Source organism: Erinaceus europaeus, chromosome 1, assembly GCF_950295315.1.
Source record: "Erinaceus europaeus chromosome 1, mEriEur2.1, whole genome shotgun sequence".
In the NCBI taxonomy this organism is placed as follows: Eukaryota; Metazoa; Chordata; class Mammalia; order Eulipotyphla; family Erinaceidae; genus Erinaceus; species Erinaceus europaeus.
This window is the reverse complement of record NC_080162.1, coordinates 86,101,640-86,119,672: the sequence shown is the minus strand read 5'-3', so window position 1 is coordinate 86,119,672 and position 18,033 is coordinate 86,101,640. Positions and strand designations below refer to the sequence as shown.

Below are 18,033 nucleotides of genomic sequence, written 5' to 3'. Positions count from 1 at the left end.
GAAACAAATCAACCTTGGTTATACTTTCTCATGTGCAGGGGCCTTAAGACAAGTTTTCAAAGAAGAGTGTGATCATGATTTTGAACAAGGAGGGAGTGGAGAGCAAGGAAATCTTAACTGAGGTGGTAACAGTTGGAAATCATTGGTGGTAAGAGTATGCCACTGGGGACAAATAGGACAAGGGAAGATGTCCTTGTGACTAGAGGTCACTAGAGGAGTGATCAGAGGTGAGACTGAAGTGTCCAAGCAAGTGTAGGATACCAGGGATTCTGTATAGCCTTGTAACATGTATGTGATCCTCAGATGAGAACTCAGGTAGATTATTTTGTCAAGAAGACCACCCTACTCAAAGCTTAGAGAATGGATCACAGAAGATAAGTATGAGGCTGAAATATGGGGGATAGGTAAGAGGCTGCTGACAGAGGCTAAGTGGGAACACACCTTCTCTCAAGACTTTCTTTTTCTTTTTATCCTTTGCCATTGGTGGTTTTTCCACTTCCATGATCCCACCACTCCCAGTGGACTCTTAATTCTTTCATTATCATACAGAGTGGGAGAGAGGCCAAAGAGTGCTACCACAGCACCACTTCACTGCTCATAAAGCTTCCCCTGTGCATGGTGCTCCCATATAATGACTGGGACTCAACCCCAAAGCTTGTATCCTGTAACGTGAGTTATCTCCCAGCCCCTCAAGCATTTCTTTTTCTGACCTGCTCAACATTTTTTGTCTTGCCTGCCTCCAAAAGTTGGAGGAAAACTAAACTTTTCTAAAAAACTCTACATAGATAACTCTAGATAGCAATATTTTCAGGCTTTGCAGATTATATGATCTTTGCCATTACTCAACTTTGTCATTCTAACACAGAAACAGCCATAAATGATACAAACAAAATGAGCCTATCTGTGTGTCTAATAAAACTTTATTCTTGGGCACTGAAATTTGAATTTGCTGTAATTTTTATATGTCATAACATCTAATTTTTCATTTTTCCCCTAATCATTAAAAATGACATGAAAAAAAAAAAAAAACATTCTTGACCATAGAGAGTGCTGTTAACCAGAGGCCAGGCTTGGCATAATAACCAGGGCATGCTGCCCTGTGACTTAGAATGTGTTTTAAAAATGGAGATGGGCCAGGGGGTCGGGCAGTAGTGCAGCAGGTTAAGTGCAGGTTGCACAAAGCGCAAGGACCAGTGTAAGGATCCTAGTTCGAGCCTCTGACTCCCCACCTGCAGGGGAGTTGCTTGACAGGGAATGAAACAGGTCTGCAAGTGTCTCTTTCTCTCCCCTTATTTGTCTTCCCCTCCTCTATTTCTCTCTATCCTATCCAACAACGAAGGCATCAACAATGACAACAATAACTACAACAACAATAAAACAACAAGGGCAACAAAAGGGCAAATAAATAATAAAAAATAGTTTTTAATGGAGATGGGCCAACAAAGACAGTTTAATGGTTATGCAAAAGACTTTCATTCCAACGTACCTGTGGTCCCAGATTCAATCCCGTATTATCATAAGCCAAAGTTGTGCAGTACTCTGGTGGAAGGAAGGAAAAAAAAATGCATGCCCTTTCCTTTAAGCAAAATGTACTATAACTATTGAGTGGTGATTAGACTTTGCAGTATTTCATAGCTATGGGTCAAATTAGTCACTTTGTGGATCTTTTAAATTATTTCCAAAATAGGAGACCTTTTGTAATATTTTCTTCTGAGAGGCAAGTAGTGAATTTAGAAGAGCAAGAACATTAAAGTCATATAAACCCAGGGTTGAGTACTACCTCTTCCAAGTTACTTGTTTTTCCTGTTTTCTGACTTTGAATGAGTTGTATCAGTTATTGGATTTGTCAATTTTTCACTCATTCATTCATTTATTGAACTGTTACTGAGCAGCTACTAGATGTCAGGTAGCATGCAAGCCCATAGTACTCTGGTAGTAAATGAGACACGATGAGCCCCTTCCAGGAGTTTGCCCAATCAAGGGAAAGTCAGGCACTCATGATATGGTGAGGCTTCTGCTATCAGAAGAGAAGACATTAGAGGCATATCTGTCTCATACACCATGAAACACTAGAGGTACCCACTGGTGGAGTTTGGCATTGACACCCAATCAGCACATGTCAACCAGGTGCAAAGGCAGGAATGGGGTAAATTCCACAAAAGGTGACAAGCCTAGGTAGACACAGAGAAGATAGGAATTCTGTTGGTGATAGGGAGGACGGTGTATGGTTGAGGCAAGAAAATATAGTGTGATGGTGGGAGTGAAGATAGTCTGGGGAGTCAGCAGGGAGTTTATTGCTGGGGGACTATGAGCCTGGGAGAGGGGTCTGAAGTTTACCTGGAGAACAACGGGACTGCTGATGCATTTCAGCTGATGGGTGGACACTGGGTGAAAGAGGAACCCAGTGCAAAAGCAGGAAGATCATATGGAGACTGCTTAAGTTAACCGAGTGAAACCTGAGGGTGGCTTAAACTAAGTACAAATGAAATTGGGAGAGAAAACGGAAGCTTCAAGAGCTTTTCAGGGATAGAATTCATAAGGAATGCTCATTAAAATGAGAGGTCAGAAAAGAGAAGGGACAGATGACTTCTAGGCTTATAGACCAAGAAACTACAGAGTGGTGGCACCATAACTAAGAAAGGGATGAGGTTGGAAGAAGGTCTGGATGACATGATGGTGGGTTCATTTATAACAATGACCTTCCTGGGCGGCTTAAAGTCTTAGAGACATTGTATGTGAAGTACCTGGATGAGTCCCTGGCATGTTGTAGGTACTTGATAAATGGTGACTCTTACTCTTGTTTCATTTTAAAAAATCTATTTCAAGCCCTATTTTGTTAGATCATGATGTTCTTTTGCTGTTTAGTGTGAGCTCCTCAGAGCCACAAGATTTGAAGTTTGGTTCACCGTACAGCACGTTCTCATGTGTGTTTCTTTCTCTCCTTCTCTTCTGCATGCTGCCTGGGGACTGGCTTCCTTGTGGTCAGCACCAATGGGCAGCGCCCAGGTGACCCCGGGGACTCCACTCTGCCTCCTCACCACAGGTGATCACTAGAGTCCTGGACAGGGGGGTGGGGAGTGAGAGTGGCTCATGCTCAGCTCAGAGTATCCTCCAGGTCAGGTGCACCAGAGAAGAACTGGCAGTCCCTCCACCCCACCCACCCACCCACCCACCTAATATCCCATCAGCCCAGCCACTTAGCCACTCACCCATGCATTCATCCATTTGTTCCTGATCCCCTCTGTTCATCTTTCCATCCATCTACTCACCTATTCCATGGTGGTTACAACATATCTACTATGTGTCAAGCACTGTTCTAGGAACTGAGTAGCCCAGTTCCCAATTATCAGTAAAAGAGATTATGTTCCTATGTATTTCTGGAAAGTCAAAGAACCATTAGACAAAATGCCAAAGACTTGTACAACTTCGGTCATAAGTGGTGATACAAAGGAGAGGGATGTGGTGCTCCAAATAAACAAACACAACAGGAAGTAAAGGTGTGTCCCTCAACAAAGGGACTGAGCTGTATGTAGTCTGAGGTTAGAAAAGAAAGCTGACTGTGCAGACCTCTGCTTAAGAAATGAGTAGATCCCAGGTCTGCCATTTGTTCTTTAAATGTCACAAACCCCACAATCCTTATCTAAATAGGGCTAATAATGCTGAACTGTTAAGGGGCATATCTTTTCCTTTTTGATTCCATATGCAAAGTCTCTTGGAGCTGTTTTCTGAGGGTAAACAGATAAGGAATATGGAAATGGTTGTGTGGGAGTATCTTGTTCAGAGTAGGTATTTGTGGGGCCAGGTGGTGATGCATCTAGTTGAGTGCACATGTTACAAATCTCAAGGACCACAGTTTGAGGCCCTAGTCCCCACCTGCAGGGGAAAAGCTTTGCAAGTGGTGAGGCAGCCCCGCTGCAGGTGTCTCTCTGTCTCTCTCCCTCTCTGTCACCTCCTTCCCTCTCAATTTCTGGCTGTCTCTATTCAATAAATAAGTAAAGATAATAAAAAATTAAGCAGGTAAAAATAAAGTAAAAGGATTTGTTAAGTACAGGAACCATGCAGTACACCTAGTAGAACATATATGTCACGTTGCTCAGTAATCCAGGTTCAAGCTCCTTGGGCAGGGGAAACACTTCAGGAGCACTGAAGCAGCACTACAGTTATCTCTCTTTTTCTCTCCCTGTCTACCCCCCCTCCCAGTTTATTTCATTCTTTCTTCCTTTCCTTTCTTTCTTTTTTTTTTTTGCCTCCAGGGTTATCACTGGGGCTCAGTGCCCACACTAGGAGTCCACTGCTCCTGGAGGCCATTTTCCCCCATTTGGTTGCCCTTGTTGTTGTATTTATTGTTATTGTTGACATTGCTGTTGTTGTTGTTTGATAGGATAGAGATAAATAGAGAGAGGAAGAGAAGACAGAGAGGGGGAGAGACCTGCTTCACCACTTGTGAAGCGACCCCCCTGCAGGTGGGGAGCTGGGGGCTCAAACTGGGATCCTTATGCTAGGCCTTTTGCTTTGCACCATGTGCGCTTACCACCTGCCCCCTTCTCTTGGTTTCTTTCCAAAAACTGAATAAGTAAAATAAAAAAATAAAAATAAAAATTTTAATTTAATTATTCAGTTTTATTACCCTTCTTTTGAACATATTGTGACTTGATCTTGTTCCACATAAACATGCTGGTTTTCAAAGATTAGGATACAGGACCCATGTGTGTCACAGTTGATGCCCATTGTGGATCCCTTGCCTGCTGGCCTCTAGTGCAGAGGTTCTTTTGTGGTGACTTCCTGGCCAGCTTCTTGAGAAATTTCAAATCTTTAACTGGCCCTTTTCTCAAATTTGTTACTCATGCAATGGCCTTCACTCTTCCTGCCCCTGATAGGCTAATTTATTTTGGGGAGAGAGGATATAAAAAAAAAGTGTGGGACAAGCAGAGGTGACATAGTGTGACTGTGTTGTGGATTCACAGTCCACTTCTGTTCAGCCTCTTCCCCAAATTCAGAAACGTCATTATTGGTAAATCTCTCAAACTGGTTTCTGAGACAGGAATATATGTGAAAGGTTTTTTTTTTTTTTTTTTTTTTTTTTTTTAATCAGAAAGCATTCTTAGGAGAAAGGAAGTAAAGGCTCTAGGAGCCCACAGGCAAAGAAGCCAAGGAAGGAAGTCTGCTTTTGTCAGGTGAGCCCACAGGGCACCCTGTACTGTGATTTTTCTGCAGAGATGCTTTGACTTTAAAGCAAGGGGGCAGTGTTTGTGACAGTGTTTCTATCCTCCATTGAGGGGGACAGCCATGGAGGTGCATAATCTACTGGGGAAATGACTCCCTTTTCCATTCCAGAAGGAAGGAAGGATAGCAGCTAAATATAGTTGTACTTGATCTTGTAACATTTTTATGCATTATGTTTATTTATTCATTTTGGATATAGACAGGGAGAAATTTGAGAGGACAGGAAAAAACAGAGTGAAAGAGAGACACCTGAAGCCCTGCTTCACCTTCCATAAAGCTTCCCTATGCAGGTGGAGGACTGGAGGCTTAAACCCTGGTCTGTGCACACAGGTCTGTGTGATATGTGTGTCCATCCAAGTGAGCCACCAGCTGGCCCCTGCATTTAGACAGAACTTCAGTAGCCATCCACAAGAGCCATCTTCTGTCTCTGCCATCACCTCCCATAGCCCAGTGTGATGCTACCAATACTTGAGAATGTAAACTTGTAACTCCCTAGCCATATGACCTTTAGTGTATTGCATAGCCTTGACTCGCCTGTAAAACGAGTAGTCACATGTGCTCCTGAATCATATGAAGGGCCACCTTGGGTAACCCTAGACTGTATCCTGTGCAGTAAACAGCACACCAAATGCCATCTTCCTCTCACAGGTTCAGTAGTCTCACACTTTCCCAAAGGAGGTGGGAGATGCCAATGGATGTTTGGTAACAGAGGCAAGTGGCTCTTCCCACCATACCATTCCCACACCCAGTATATAGAGAAACTGCTTCCCCATGGTGTTTGTGAGTCACCTTCTTTCTGCTGGGTCATTGTTCTCTGGGCTTTATTAAAGTTAAGCAGTCTGATAATGTTTTCTTTAAACAGAGGCAATCTCACATCAGGTGCAATTGTTCTTACCTTTTACCTTCTGAGACGTCTGAATGTTCCTCCTCTGACAGGTTTATTTCATCGTGTTTCATTTATTTCTAGGTGTTTCTCAGCCTGGCTTGATGGGTGAAGTGCCTGCAAGTTTTTCTCTTTGAGCTGGCTGCCCCTTCTAAATGGGGGTTTTTGTGATTGCTCATCCCCTGGTACCCTGGTAGCAATAATGGCTGATGTAAATAATAACTATCCAGGTCTGAAAAATGGTGCTGTGAGACTGTAAGCACAAGCAGCCTGTTTCTGTATCAGCACCAGCTGAAAGGGCTTTAGAACTACCATGCATAGCAGGGCTGGCCTGACATTCAGACAGAATAGGGCCAGGTTCCACTTGGCTCTGCCCCCTCTTCAACCTAGTGGCCCTGGACAAGTTATCCCTCACCTCTGGACTTCAGTCTCTTCATCAGGAGAAGCAGGAATAATGGAATCTGTGGTCATATTTTATTATGAGAATTAAGTGCGATAACAGCTTTGACTCCAACCAGTTGTTCATGTGTCTGACTTGTTTGTCTTTTCTTTCAATGGGTTCATGCTCTAAAGCAAAATTTTCCTTTTAATTTCTTAACCTCAGTACTAGTGACATTTGGGGACAGATAATCAGTGATGTGTAGGGGAGGGGTATCTTGCACATTGAATATTTAGAAGCATTCCTGGTTTCTATTACTTAGACAGTGATGGTAATTTCTCCTCTATTATGACAACCAAATATTCCTTCAGACTCTGCTAACTATCCACTGAGGTGCAAAAGTGCCACACACACATGCACACACGCGCACACACACACACACACACACACACACACACACACACACACACACACATACACACACACACACCGCCAGAAATCTCCAGAGTCACACTATTCAATACAAAGATAATTTGTGGGGTTTAGGGGATAAATCAGCTGGTAAAATGTAAATCTTCCATTGTGAAGATTTGTGGTAGATCTTGGGTTCAGTCTCTGACAACCACATGATAGCACCAAGGAAACTCTATAAACGGTGGAGTGATGTGATCTCCCTTTCCCACCGTTGCTCTGTCTATAACAATACAGAATAAAAATTGACATGAGAAGCCCACTCAGTGCCATCTCACACATGCACAAAGTCCTATGTTCATTCCCTGGCACTACATTAAGAAAGATGGAAATTTGAGCTGTAAATGTGATTATAACTTCTTTTAGTCACATTAAAAAAGTGGTTTGTGAAGTTAATGTTAATATATTTTATTTAACCCAGATAGATAGCATTATCATTGTAACATGTAATCAATATTTTGAACTACTAATAAAATATATTTTATATTTCTCTTTTTTCTAAGTTTTTGAAATCTGATGTGAATTGTACACTTACAGCACTTCTCAATTCACGTGCTGAAATTTGAACAGTTAAAAAGAAGTATAATAGTAAGTGCTAAATGTTCTTACGTAAATACACTTTAGATGGCTTTAGTATTTAAACTTAAATCAGCCGAAATATAATGAATTTTAAAATTCAGCTGCTCCGTCACAGTAGCCATATTTCAACTGTTCAGTATGTACATGTGGCTTAGTAGCTACCAATGTCAACAATGCAGATCTAGACGTTTAAAAAAAATGTCTAAAGAAATTTTTTTAAGAAGTTCTAGTCAGCTTTTTATTTTATTTATTTATTTTTTGTTGCCACCACGGTTATTGCTGGGATTAGGTGTCAGTACTGGAAATCTGTATTTTCCCTTCCTCTGCCTTGCTCCCTATTTTTTTTTTATTGGATAAGGCAGAGAGAAATTGAGAGAGGAGGGATAAGTAGAGAAGGGTAGAGAAGGATAGACACCTGCAGACCTGCTTCACCACTAGTGAAGTATCCCCCTTGCAGGTGGGAAGCAAGGGTGTAAACCCAGATCCTTGCCCTTAGTAATATATGTGCTTAACTGGGTGTGCCACTGCCTGGCCCCCTATTCACCTTTGCACCCAGTTGATAAACAGATATGTGCATGCACAGAGGTTCAGTAAATGTTCATTTACTTTTGGTCTATTTTGCAATCTCTAGGGGGCATATGACAATGTCTAAAAGTGTATTTGATTGCCCCAAATGAATATAAAGGATTATTGATATCTAATGGGTAGATAAACCCGGGATGCTTCTATTGCAGAACATCACATAAACCCCTTTATTTGATAGAGTCGGGTTTTTTTTTCTCTGATGAGTCTTGTGTAGACAACAGTGGATAAATACCTAGTTATTTAATGTTTTCAGTGAAAGGCTGTGACCCCTATGGGCCTACCAAGAAGAGTGCCTCTTTGACTCCTGTACTAGCTCATTTGGGCCTTGTGGGAGTGTTTGAGGAGTCTGACAGCATCTGGTTGGCAGAACACTGTGTGCCATGAAAATCAGCCCTGCAACTCAGCTATGGTCTGGATATCCACAGCAGACCCAGATTCCTAGATCCATCTTCCTACTCTGTGCCTCTTAATAGGTGAATTCAGGCTGTTGATAGTTACTGATATTATATATTGAAGATAATTTAATGACATTGTTCTAAACTTTTTGAGTGTTCTGATATATGGTACCTTTATGGTGATGTGATTGTTTATAGGAGACCTTTCAGAAATTCTTTTTTTTTTTCCTCCTCCAGGGTTATTGCTGGGCTCGGTGCCTGCACCATGAATCCACCGCTCCTGGAGGCTATTTTTTTCCCCCTTTTGTTGCCCTTGTTGTAGCTTCGTTGTGGCTATTATTATTGCCCTGTTGACGCAATTTGTTGTTGGATAGGACAGAGAGAAATGGAGAGAGGAGGGGAAGACAGAGAAGGGAGAGAAAGATAGACACCTGCAGACCTGCTTCACCGCCTGTGAAGCAACTCCACTGCAGGTGGGGAGCCGGGGGCTCGAACCGGGATCCTTAAGCCGGCCCCTGCACTTTGCGCCACATGTGCTTAACCCACTGCGCCACTGCCCAACCCCCCCTTTCAGAAATTCTTACAGGGATGGCTTGATGATAGTTGATTCCTTCAACTGTTGCTTGTCAAAAAAGATTTCTATGCCTCCATCTAGTCTGAATAACAGTCTAGCAGGATATAGTAGTCTTGGTTGAAAGCCTTTCTCACTGAGCACTCAATAAATATCTTGCCATTCTCTTCTGACCTCTAGTGTTTGTGTTAAGAAATCTGCTGCAAATCTTTTTCTTTTTTTAAATTTTTATTTATAAAAAAGAAACACTGACAAAACCATAGGATAAGAGGGGTAAAACTCCACACAATTCCCACCACCAGGGCTCCATATCCCATCCTCTCCCCTGATAGTTTTCCTATTCTTTATCCCTCTGGAAGTATGAACCCAGGGCCATTATGGGGTGCAGACGGTGGAAGGTCTTGCTTTTGTAATTGCCTCCCCACTGAACATGGGTATTGGCAGGTCGATCCATACTCCCAGCATGTCTCTCTCTTTCCCTAGTGGGGCTGCAGGACTCCAGGACACATTGGTGGGGTCATGTTCTCAGGGAAGTTTGGTTGGCATCACGGTAGCATTTGGGTTGAAAACTGCTTCTTTTCGGAGCTCACTTCAGGTGTTGTCTCCAAGCCACCATCTTGCCTCTGCCCTGTTGTTAATCTTATGGGTTTTCCTCTGTAGGTGATTGCTTTCCTCTTGCAGAGTTTAGGATCCTTTCTTTATCCTTATTTCTTTTCATTCTAAATATGAATGACTATCTTGGTGTCTCTAAGTCTGGGTTAATTCTGTTTGGGACACTCTGAGCTTCTTGAACCTTTATGTATTTTATGTTGTCTAGACTAAGGAAGTTCTCAGTTATTTTGTCCTCTAGAATGCTTTAATCCCCTCCTTCTCTTTCTTCCTCTGGCAAGCTGATAATGAGTATACTACTTCTTTTGACGTCATCCCATATGTCTCTGTTGTTGATTTCAATATCTCTTAATCTCTTTTTGAGATCTCTTGATTCTAAGTTCTAATTCATCCTCAATCTTGCTAATTCTGTTAATGCTTCACTTATTCTGTTATCTCTCCCCTCTGTTGTTTTCTGTAGTCAGCTATTCTTTTACCCTGTTCTAATACTGTATTAGCTTGTTCAGCTCTTAGCTTAGCTATTTCAGCTTTCATCCCTCTAACTTTGTGCCATGTGCATTTAACTCTATGCAGTCCCCCACCTCCCACTCTGTACTTTTAACACCACTAATCACATTTGCCTGGATTGAGTTGTTTCTAAGTAAGGTACTTAGAGAGTTCACAGTTGTGGAAATTAACACTTGTTTCAAAGTTATCTCAATCCCTGAGGTGAAGCTCAGTAGTTGTTAAACCCTTTTATGTTCTTTATCTTCCCTGAAGGCTATGGGAGACTACAGGTTCTTTTAACTATACATAGATTTTTTTAGCTTAATTATTCATAACCAAGAGATAAAACAGGATGGGGGAGAGATAACACAGTGGTTATACAAAGAGACTCCCAGGCCCCAAAGGTCCAAAACCCTGTGCCCAATATGACCCCTCTGCCAGCATCCAGAGCCAAGCTGGGCAGCACTCCTTGGTTCTGTGAGTTTCTAAACAAATCTCATTTGTACTCCATGGGTTCTGAGGCAATTATTTACTGTGTCTCCCAATTCATCAGGAGAACAATATGGAAAGGCTTCCAATATGCAGCCCCACCTCCAGACCACCGGGATGTAGCTCTTATGAGTTTCCAGGTCAATTCTCTACCCCTAATTTCAGCACAGGGTGTACCTGCTACTGCTCCAGTCTCCAAGGGACAGTAGCAATGGAGACTCAAAGTTGCATTTGCTGTGCATTAGGGGATCCTCTCCTTTCTTCAGCAGTTTTTATGTTGATAGAACTCAGACCGAAGGTCGCGCCTCAACTGGCAAACTGCTGGACTGTTACCAGCTGCTCCAGAGTAGACATAGACCTGGATTCCTTGCTTTGATCATATCCTGCACCTAGAGATTTGGGACAAGCCCTTATGTCTGGAACCCAAACCCTGTTCCTTTAAATTTGCAGAATTTGGGCAAATCATTTCGGCTTCCTCTATCTCCAGTTCATTGTCTCTGAAGTCAAGATGAGTTCCTGCAAAGGTCAATGGAAAAACTGATACATTTCTAGCAGGGATTCTGGTTTATGAGAGTGTCAGCAACTACTTCCTGCTTTTGTAGTTTTCTGTCCTATGTACTCCATGTTACAACTCTGTTTTCACAAACAGATAACTACCTCAGTTGTTAGAGCTAGGGCTTGCATGCCCAAGACTCCTAGTTTTACTCTCCTTTGCCACATTTACCTGAGGGGTGCTCTGATTTTCCTTTCCCTTGTCTTCTCTTCTGTTCTCATTCTGAAGCCCTCACTCCTATGAAATTCATAAAATTATCTTTTAAAAAGCTCTTATTAATTTCCAAACAATTCTTTAAGTTGGTCTTTCACTACCATGACAAGACTCAGACCATAATACACTCTCAGGCATGAGTGTCTTTTGCATAACCATTATACAATCTCCTCAGCCCCTCCTAATACATTCTATGAGACTGTTTTGAAAGTCTCTCTCAAGCAGCCTTCACAGGGATGGAAGGAAGTACTGGAATTGCTTAATATGAAAAGTACTAGGATTATGATGGTGACAGTGGATGCTGGACAGAGGAATTCGTTAAGAGAAAATCCTGCTCTCTGGGAGCTTATTCCATAATGAGAGAGACAAATAGCAAATAGTAAGTGCGTAAGCTGAAAAATCAAAGCTCAAGATGACAGATAATATCACAGAGGTCTAGACAGAAGAATACATGCATGATTCTGCTTAGGGACAACTAGACTACAGACTTGATTTCCAGTGGCCTGGGAAGTGACAAAATGGTAGAATGCTATACTTTCAGGTATATGATCCTGAAGTCAGTGCCCAGGATTGAATATGCTGTAGTAATGCTCAAATATTGTTCTCTCACTCATGAAATGAATCTTAAACACACACACACGCACATGCACACGCATGCGCGTGCACACACACACACATTTCTGATTCCCACATTATCGGTGGTATGGGACAAGTTGTGGGAATCTTTGATGTCACAGGATCTTCCCATGTTCTTACCCCACCCTGGTCCCTGTAGTTGATGAATATTCTGAGTCAGCTCAGTGTTGACAGAAATGGCCCCCTGCTTGCAGAAATCTATGTGTTGAGCCTGAGACTAGTTGGCTCAAAGCTGCTTAACTGCAGCAGAGAAGAGCACCCAGGGTCTTTGTTGGGGATTAAGGGTTTAGTCTGAAGAGCAGATGTGAGAGGGAAGAACACACACACTTTGAGATGCCCTGCAGCAAAGTGATAGTCCCTTAAGACTATCTCAGACAGCCAGGATAAGAGAGCACATGCCCACACTGAAGGGATGCTAATTCTTCCTGTGGATTTCTGAGTGCTGTTGGGGTGGCTACAGCACAAGGGAAGCCTTCTCAGAAACAGTTGGTATAGCAATAAGGATAAAAGCTGACTGTGGACTTTCTACAGGTTAAATAGTGTCAGAACACTGGGAATAGGTGAACATAGCCTGGTTGGTGAGACAAGAGACCACGAACAGGGCTTGACTAACAGTAGACCCTGAGGCTATTGAAAGGAAAGAGGCAGAATTTTTTTTCTTATTTTATATTGGATAGAGACAGAGAAATCAGAAGAGAGAGAGAGAGAGAGATGCTGAGACTATTAGACCTGCTTCACCACTCATGAAGCTTCCCTCTGCAGGTGAGGAGCAGAATTCAAACCCATGTCCTTGCATATCGTATATCACTGCCCTACCCCCAAGCTAAACTTTCTAAGCAGACTTGAAGTGGGTTGTAAATCGGAACAAAGTCTTAGCATTTCACTAAAGAGGGTCAAATATTAATAGGTATCACAGCCAAATTGAGAACACATGGAAAGAGGCATGGAGACTTCTGCTTGGACACAGAATGAGCAGAACATCCTTCTGGAAGGATTGTATATCCCTGCTTCACTTTTCTGACTAGCACTGCTGGTTCAATTACACTGTGGACTGAAATGTTTCTAAGGCTTACCCAGGACACACAATGTACTTATTTCTAGTTAACTCTGACAAAATTGATCCCCTGGAGGTTACCCCCTTACTTAAACCAAATGGGCAGGAAGAGAGAGGAGAAGCAAAAACCTGCCCATCTGCAGCAGCTTTGTCCAGATACCACATCAAAGTGCCTGGAAAGGAGAGAAGGCATATGGGGGGAGGTCCATAGCAAAAATTAGTGGGAGCAGGAACAGGATCAGAAAGAATGCCTGGTAAGCAAGCATGGAATCCAGATCATCGAAATGAAAATGAGTGAGAGTAATAAAACAGCAGTGGGAGCAGCATCGATTACTGAGATCCCAGCCAAATACACCATGAACATGTATTCTTTTTCTAGCCTTTGCCCCTTGGCTTTTGGGAGAAAAAACATTAAATCATTGTGTTCCATACTAAAATCTCATCTATCCCCCTCCCAAAGGATGGGTGTAAAGTAGCTCTATTACTAGTGAGAACTGTTAGAAGGTAAAGTGTTTACAGTATATGTAGCTATTCACACCAATACTCTTAGATCCTTTCAAAGAGCTCCCTTGGGATGCCCATGCTTCCTATCCTCAATCCAAACATCTTTTATATAAGCATCATGTGGGTCAAGCCAGACAATGGGCTCAGTATAGTTGGACCAGCAGGTGTTGGTCCAGCTCCACTCAAAAACTCTGGAGAATCAATCTTTAGGAACCTTGGCAGGTAGGTATGCAGACAGTTCAAAAACTGGAATGAATAACAGTGCTCAGCGACTCACAAACTGTATTACCAGTTATAGTAAATAAGCCTGATAAGGTGCTTGAATCATCATGGAATGGTGGCAGAGAATGAGGTGGGGTATACTTGTTCACTCACTGTTAACTATCCATTAATTTATCCACTCATGCAGGGGTGGGGGGAGAAAAATATGATTACAACATGTCTTCTGTGCACAGATCAGGCAGTTAAAGAAACCTTGTCATTCTGATACAATGTGCTTATAATGTGAATGTGTGACAATTCTAAATTCTCACCTAAAGTTGAGAGGAGTCCTCCATGGCCTATTGTTTCCTCTAGTTGACCATCTCTGTCTGAGATGATAAGGTTTAGGGATGACTTTGCAAAGATTATAGCGTCTGAAGTTCATCCCTGAATGTAAAATAGACCTTAGAGTTAAAGCATCCCAATAAAGGGGGTGAGAGCTGTGAAAGTAAGTTAGGGTGAATGTGGCACAGAACTGCAAGGATTAAGTAAACTGTAGAGAAAGTGAAGAGACAATAAGTAGAAGAGTAAGGGCATTTGATTCCGGCTAATTATCAGCAAGCACAAGGCTGCCTGGGGAAAATTTCAAATGCACACATAAAATTCTAGAAGGAACTTCCTATATGCAGATGGGATTCATGACAGGAACCGTGTATAGCCACTTTTCTACTGTATATATTGCAACCAGATTACAATTTGACCTGCACAGAGCATTTTCTTTTTCTTTTTTTTTTATTATTGATTTAATTATGATCAACAAGCTCATTGGATAAGACGGGTAAAATTCCACACAATTCCCACCACCAGAATTGTATATCCCATCTCCTCCATTGGTAGCTTTCCTATTCTTTTTCCCTCTGGGAGTATGGACCCAGGATAATTATGGGGTGCAGAGGGTGGGAGGTCGGCTTTTGTAATTGCTATTATGCTAGACATGGGCGTTGGCAGGTTGATCCACACCCCTAGGCTGTTTCTAGCTTTTACTAGTGGGGTAGGGCTCTGGAGAGGCGGGGTTCCAAGACACATTATTGAAGTCATCTGCCCAAAGAATTCACATGGCTGTCATGGTAGCATCTGCAACTTGCTGGCTAAAAAGCATTAAGATATAAAGCAGAACGAGTTGTTTAATAATCAGGAACCTAAAAGTAAGAATAGGACAGATGAGATTTGGGGTCTCCATTTTGGAAAAAGCTAGAAGTCTATTTAAGGTATATTTCTAGGGGCCCATGGCTTTACTGATTTTTGCCTGAGCCCAATAGCTAACAGACCTGCAAAAAGCAGTTTCTGTGTGAAACCAAGTCTACCTGGAAGCAGATTTGGGAGTTGCATGGAACCAAGCAGAATCAGCACTTGAGGAACAATTCATTTGAGTGGCTGAAGTGCTTTCAAACAATCAATTAAAGCTATTCCCATCTCATGGGATGCTAACCTCCATTTAAGGCTGAAAAAGAGGGCAAATTCTGTCAGCACTATTTAGCAGTTTTAGTCATGTAGGCCATGGTGAAGTCAACTCCAGCCTTTTAGGACTAGCTGACTAATAAGGAGCAAGTCTAGTATGCTAGAAATCTATGTCTGTTATATGCTTAACTCAGTACAATTAAGTGGTTTTCCCCAGCAAGGAGAGAGCAATCTTTGAAAAACCTGTGTCTCTGTGGTGTTTTCCAGCTACTTGACATTGACTCTGAGTTAAATCTGGTCTAAAAGCAATTACTGTCATATGATGAATTGAGGCAATTTATTTATTACTTGAGAAACATTCTAGGTGATGTCACTTAGAAGAATGATGGAATAATCCTTCTCAACTACTCCATTATCGACTAGATTTAGTGAGTGAGACAATGTGTCGAGGTGTGGGGGAGGTAGTCAGCAATTTTAAAAAATTAGTCATTGTGAGATCAAAGAAAAAGTATTGGAAATAAAATAGAAAACTTTCCCCTAAACTTGAACAAGATTTGACTCCCTGTAGAGTTGCATAAGATGCTTTACTTGATAAACATTCAGAAGTGTGATATAGAGAAAGTCCAGAGATTAATAATAAAACTAAACTCAATGTATTAAGCATTTGGAGATAGTGGTTGATATACAAGGAAAGTGAAAAGGATGAGGGAACTTACGTTAAAACGGTCAAGTTTAAATATCATTTGAGAAAAGTCTATATAATTTGGCCCACATAACAAGATTCACATGACATTCTCATCAATCCCTTACATATTAGAATATGATATGTCAGGGCTAGGGCATGAAGAAAGATAAGCTTCAAGAAAAGTGAGTATAAAATGAAGCTGCAAGATCTAGCAGGTGGCTAACTCAGTAGGGACAGGGATAAATAGGAAGATGTCTTAGTCTATCTGGTCAAGATAAGATTCTAGATCCCCTAAATACCAAGCTGCTTCTATTCTCACAGATATTTGAGAACAGTCAGATTTCCCTGCTGAGCAATTTCTCCTCCTATATAATAGGGAGATGACAGAGTAGTATAATGGCTTAAAGAAAATAAACTCAGCACCAGACTTCATGGGGTACAAATCATGTCACTACCACTTGCTATTATTACTTTGTCTAAGTCTTGTTTTTTTTCATTTAGTAAATGGGTAAAATGATATAATATGCTTCATGAGGTTGTAATGAATATTAAAGATACTGTATGAAGGTCTTAAAGAAGCAATGTGGATATAGTGGAAGCTTCAAATATGTGTTAGCTTTGTGTTGTTAGTACTATAACTGCTTCCCCTGTAGCCAGCTATTTCTACTCTTCTGGGCCATCTTCTGTATACAGCCCAGCTCAACATTTGGCATCTCTGAAAAACCAAACATAATTTCTTCAATTCGGTTTTGACTTGGTTGAAATCAAGACATAGAAATCCATATTACTCCTGATTTATAAATCCAGACACCTCACAAAAGAAGTAAAGAGGTGGTACTAGAATTACTTATTCCTAGAAAGACCATGTTTGTTAGTTGGTCCATTTGTTCTCCCCCCACATAAGGTGACTCCTGTAGTTGGTGTTCCCAGTGTTTGTGTCAACTGGATTCTTTCTGGTTGCAGCCAATGGAAGATAGGAATTTCACAAGCAAGAGGGAGAAGCCTTGCGTGCTTGGTCTCATATCTCTCCACAGCTACAGTTCTAGAAGTTATAGTTTTAGTTCAGTTATGTTGACCCTTGAGCCCAGCTGACCTCTCAGATGCTCTTTGTCTCTCTAGTCTTAGCTGAGGAATGGCTCTGGATGCTGCTAACCTCTGGAGTGCCTCCCCAGCATTTTTTTTTTTATTTCTACACAGCAATGCTGTAGTAAATTTGCTTCATTTTAAGTGTCTGAAGTAGTTTTCCTTTTCCTGGTTGGACCTGTGCTAGTTTCTAGTGATTCCTCCTCTGTTTAGTAAATGGAAAAGAAAAAATCATATTTAATCATCCAATATACATATATATATATATATATATATATATATATTCTTATGTCAACATCACAGTTACTTATGTGAAATATATGAAATCCACACTTTTCCATTAAGAAAAAAAGTCAGCTGCAGCATTTGTTTCTCCCCAGGCTTCTCACTCCCCTCCTGTTCACCACAATTTCAATCCTCAAAGACTGCCAAAGTAGTTCATGATCACGATTACAAATACTCTCAGTGCCTTGAGATGTAATTTGTAAAGTCTAGAGGCTTGAATCTAATGAAGTATCCAGATGCTTTCCTATAGACCTATTTTCTCTCTTGGACTTCAATTCCAACTTACAAATAGCTTCCCATTCTGATAATTTGCTTCCAGCAAAATCAAGAAGAGATATGGTGCATACCTGAGTTTAGAAGAGTCGGAGAGTTGCCCAGCTTCCTCATCTTTTCCCTTTTGCTTCCTCTTGGCAGAATCCCCCCATAATCAGGGATGCCTACAATGCTTCAAACCTTTGCTGGCATAGAAGTAGCAGCTTAGAGTCAGAGTTTCAAAGGCTTTCTCCACTGGGTGCCAGATGCATGCAAAGCTTGAGTTAAGACAGAGAAACTCTTCAACAAAAGAAGTCATTAAGTGGATGGGATGAAGTGCCAGCACAGTATGACTTGGGGATAATATGCCCTTAGATAGCTAAGAGGCTACTGTGTACTTTAAAAAGTGCATCTTTTAGGAATTGTGTCTCCTGTAGCT

The 18,033-nt window shown here is 41.6% G+C and overlaps 1 protein-coding gene across 11 annotated transcripts in view; it reads left to right on the top strand.

The window, feature by feature from the left end:
• The window catches only part of PTPRT (protein tyrosine phosphatase receptor type T), a 1,549,072-nt gene that overhangs the window by 1,255,353 nt on the left and 275,686 nt on the right, over window positions 1-18,033 (top strand). For 2 of the 11 annotated variants that reach the window (XM_060190247.1, XM_060190236.1), the window contains exon 14: window positions 2,987-3,043. The exons of the other annotated variants lie outside the window; for them this stretch is intronic. In XM_060190247.1, coding sequence (XP_060046230.1) covers window positions 2,987-3,043 — 57 coding nt within the window. The remainder of the gene's footprint in view (window positions 1-2,986; window positions 3,044-18,033) is intronic. 11 annotated transcript variants of the gene reach the window in all.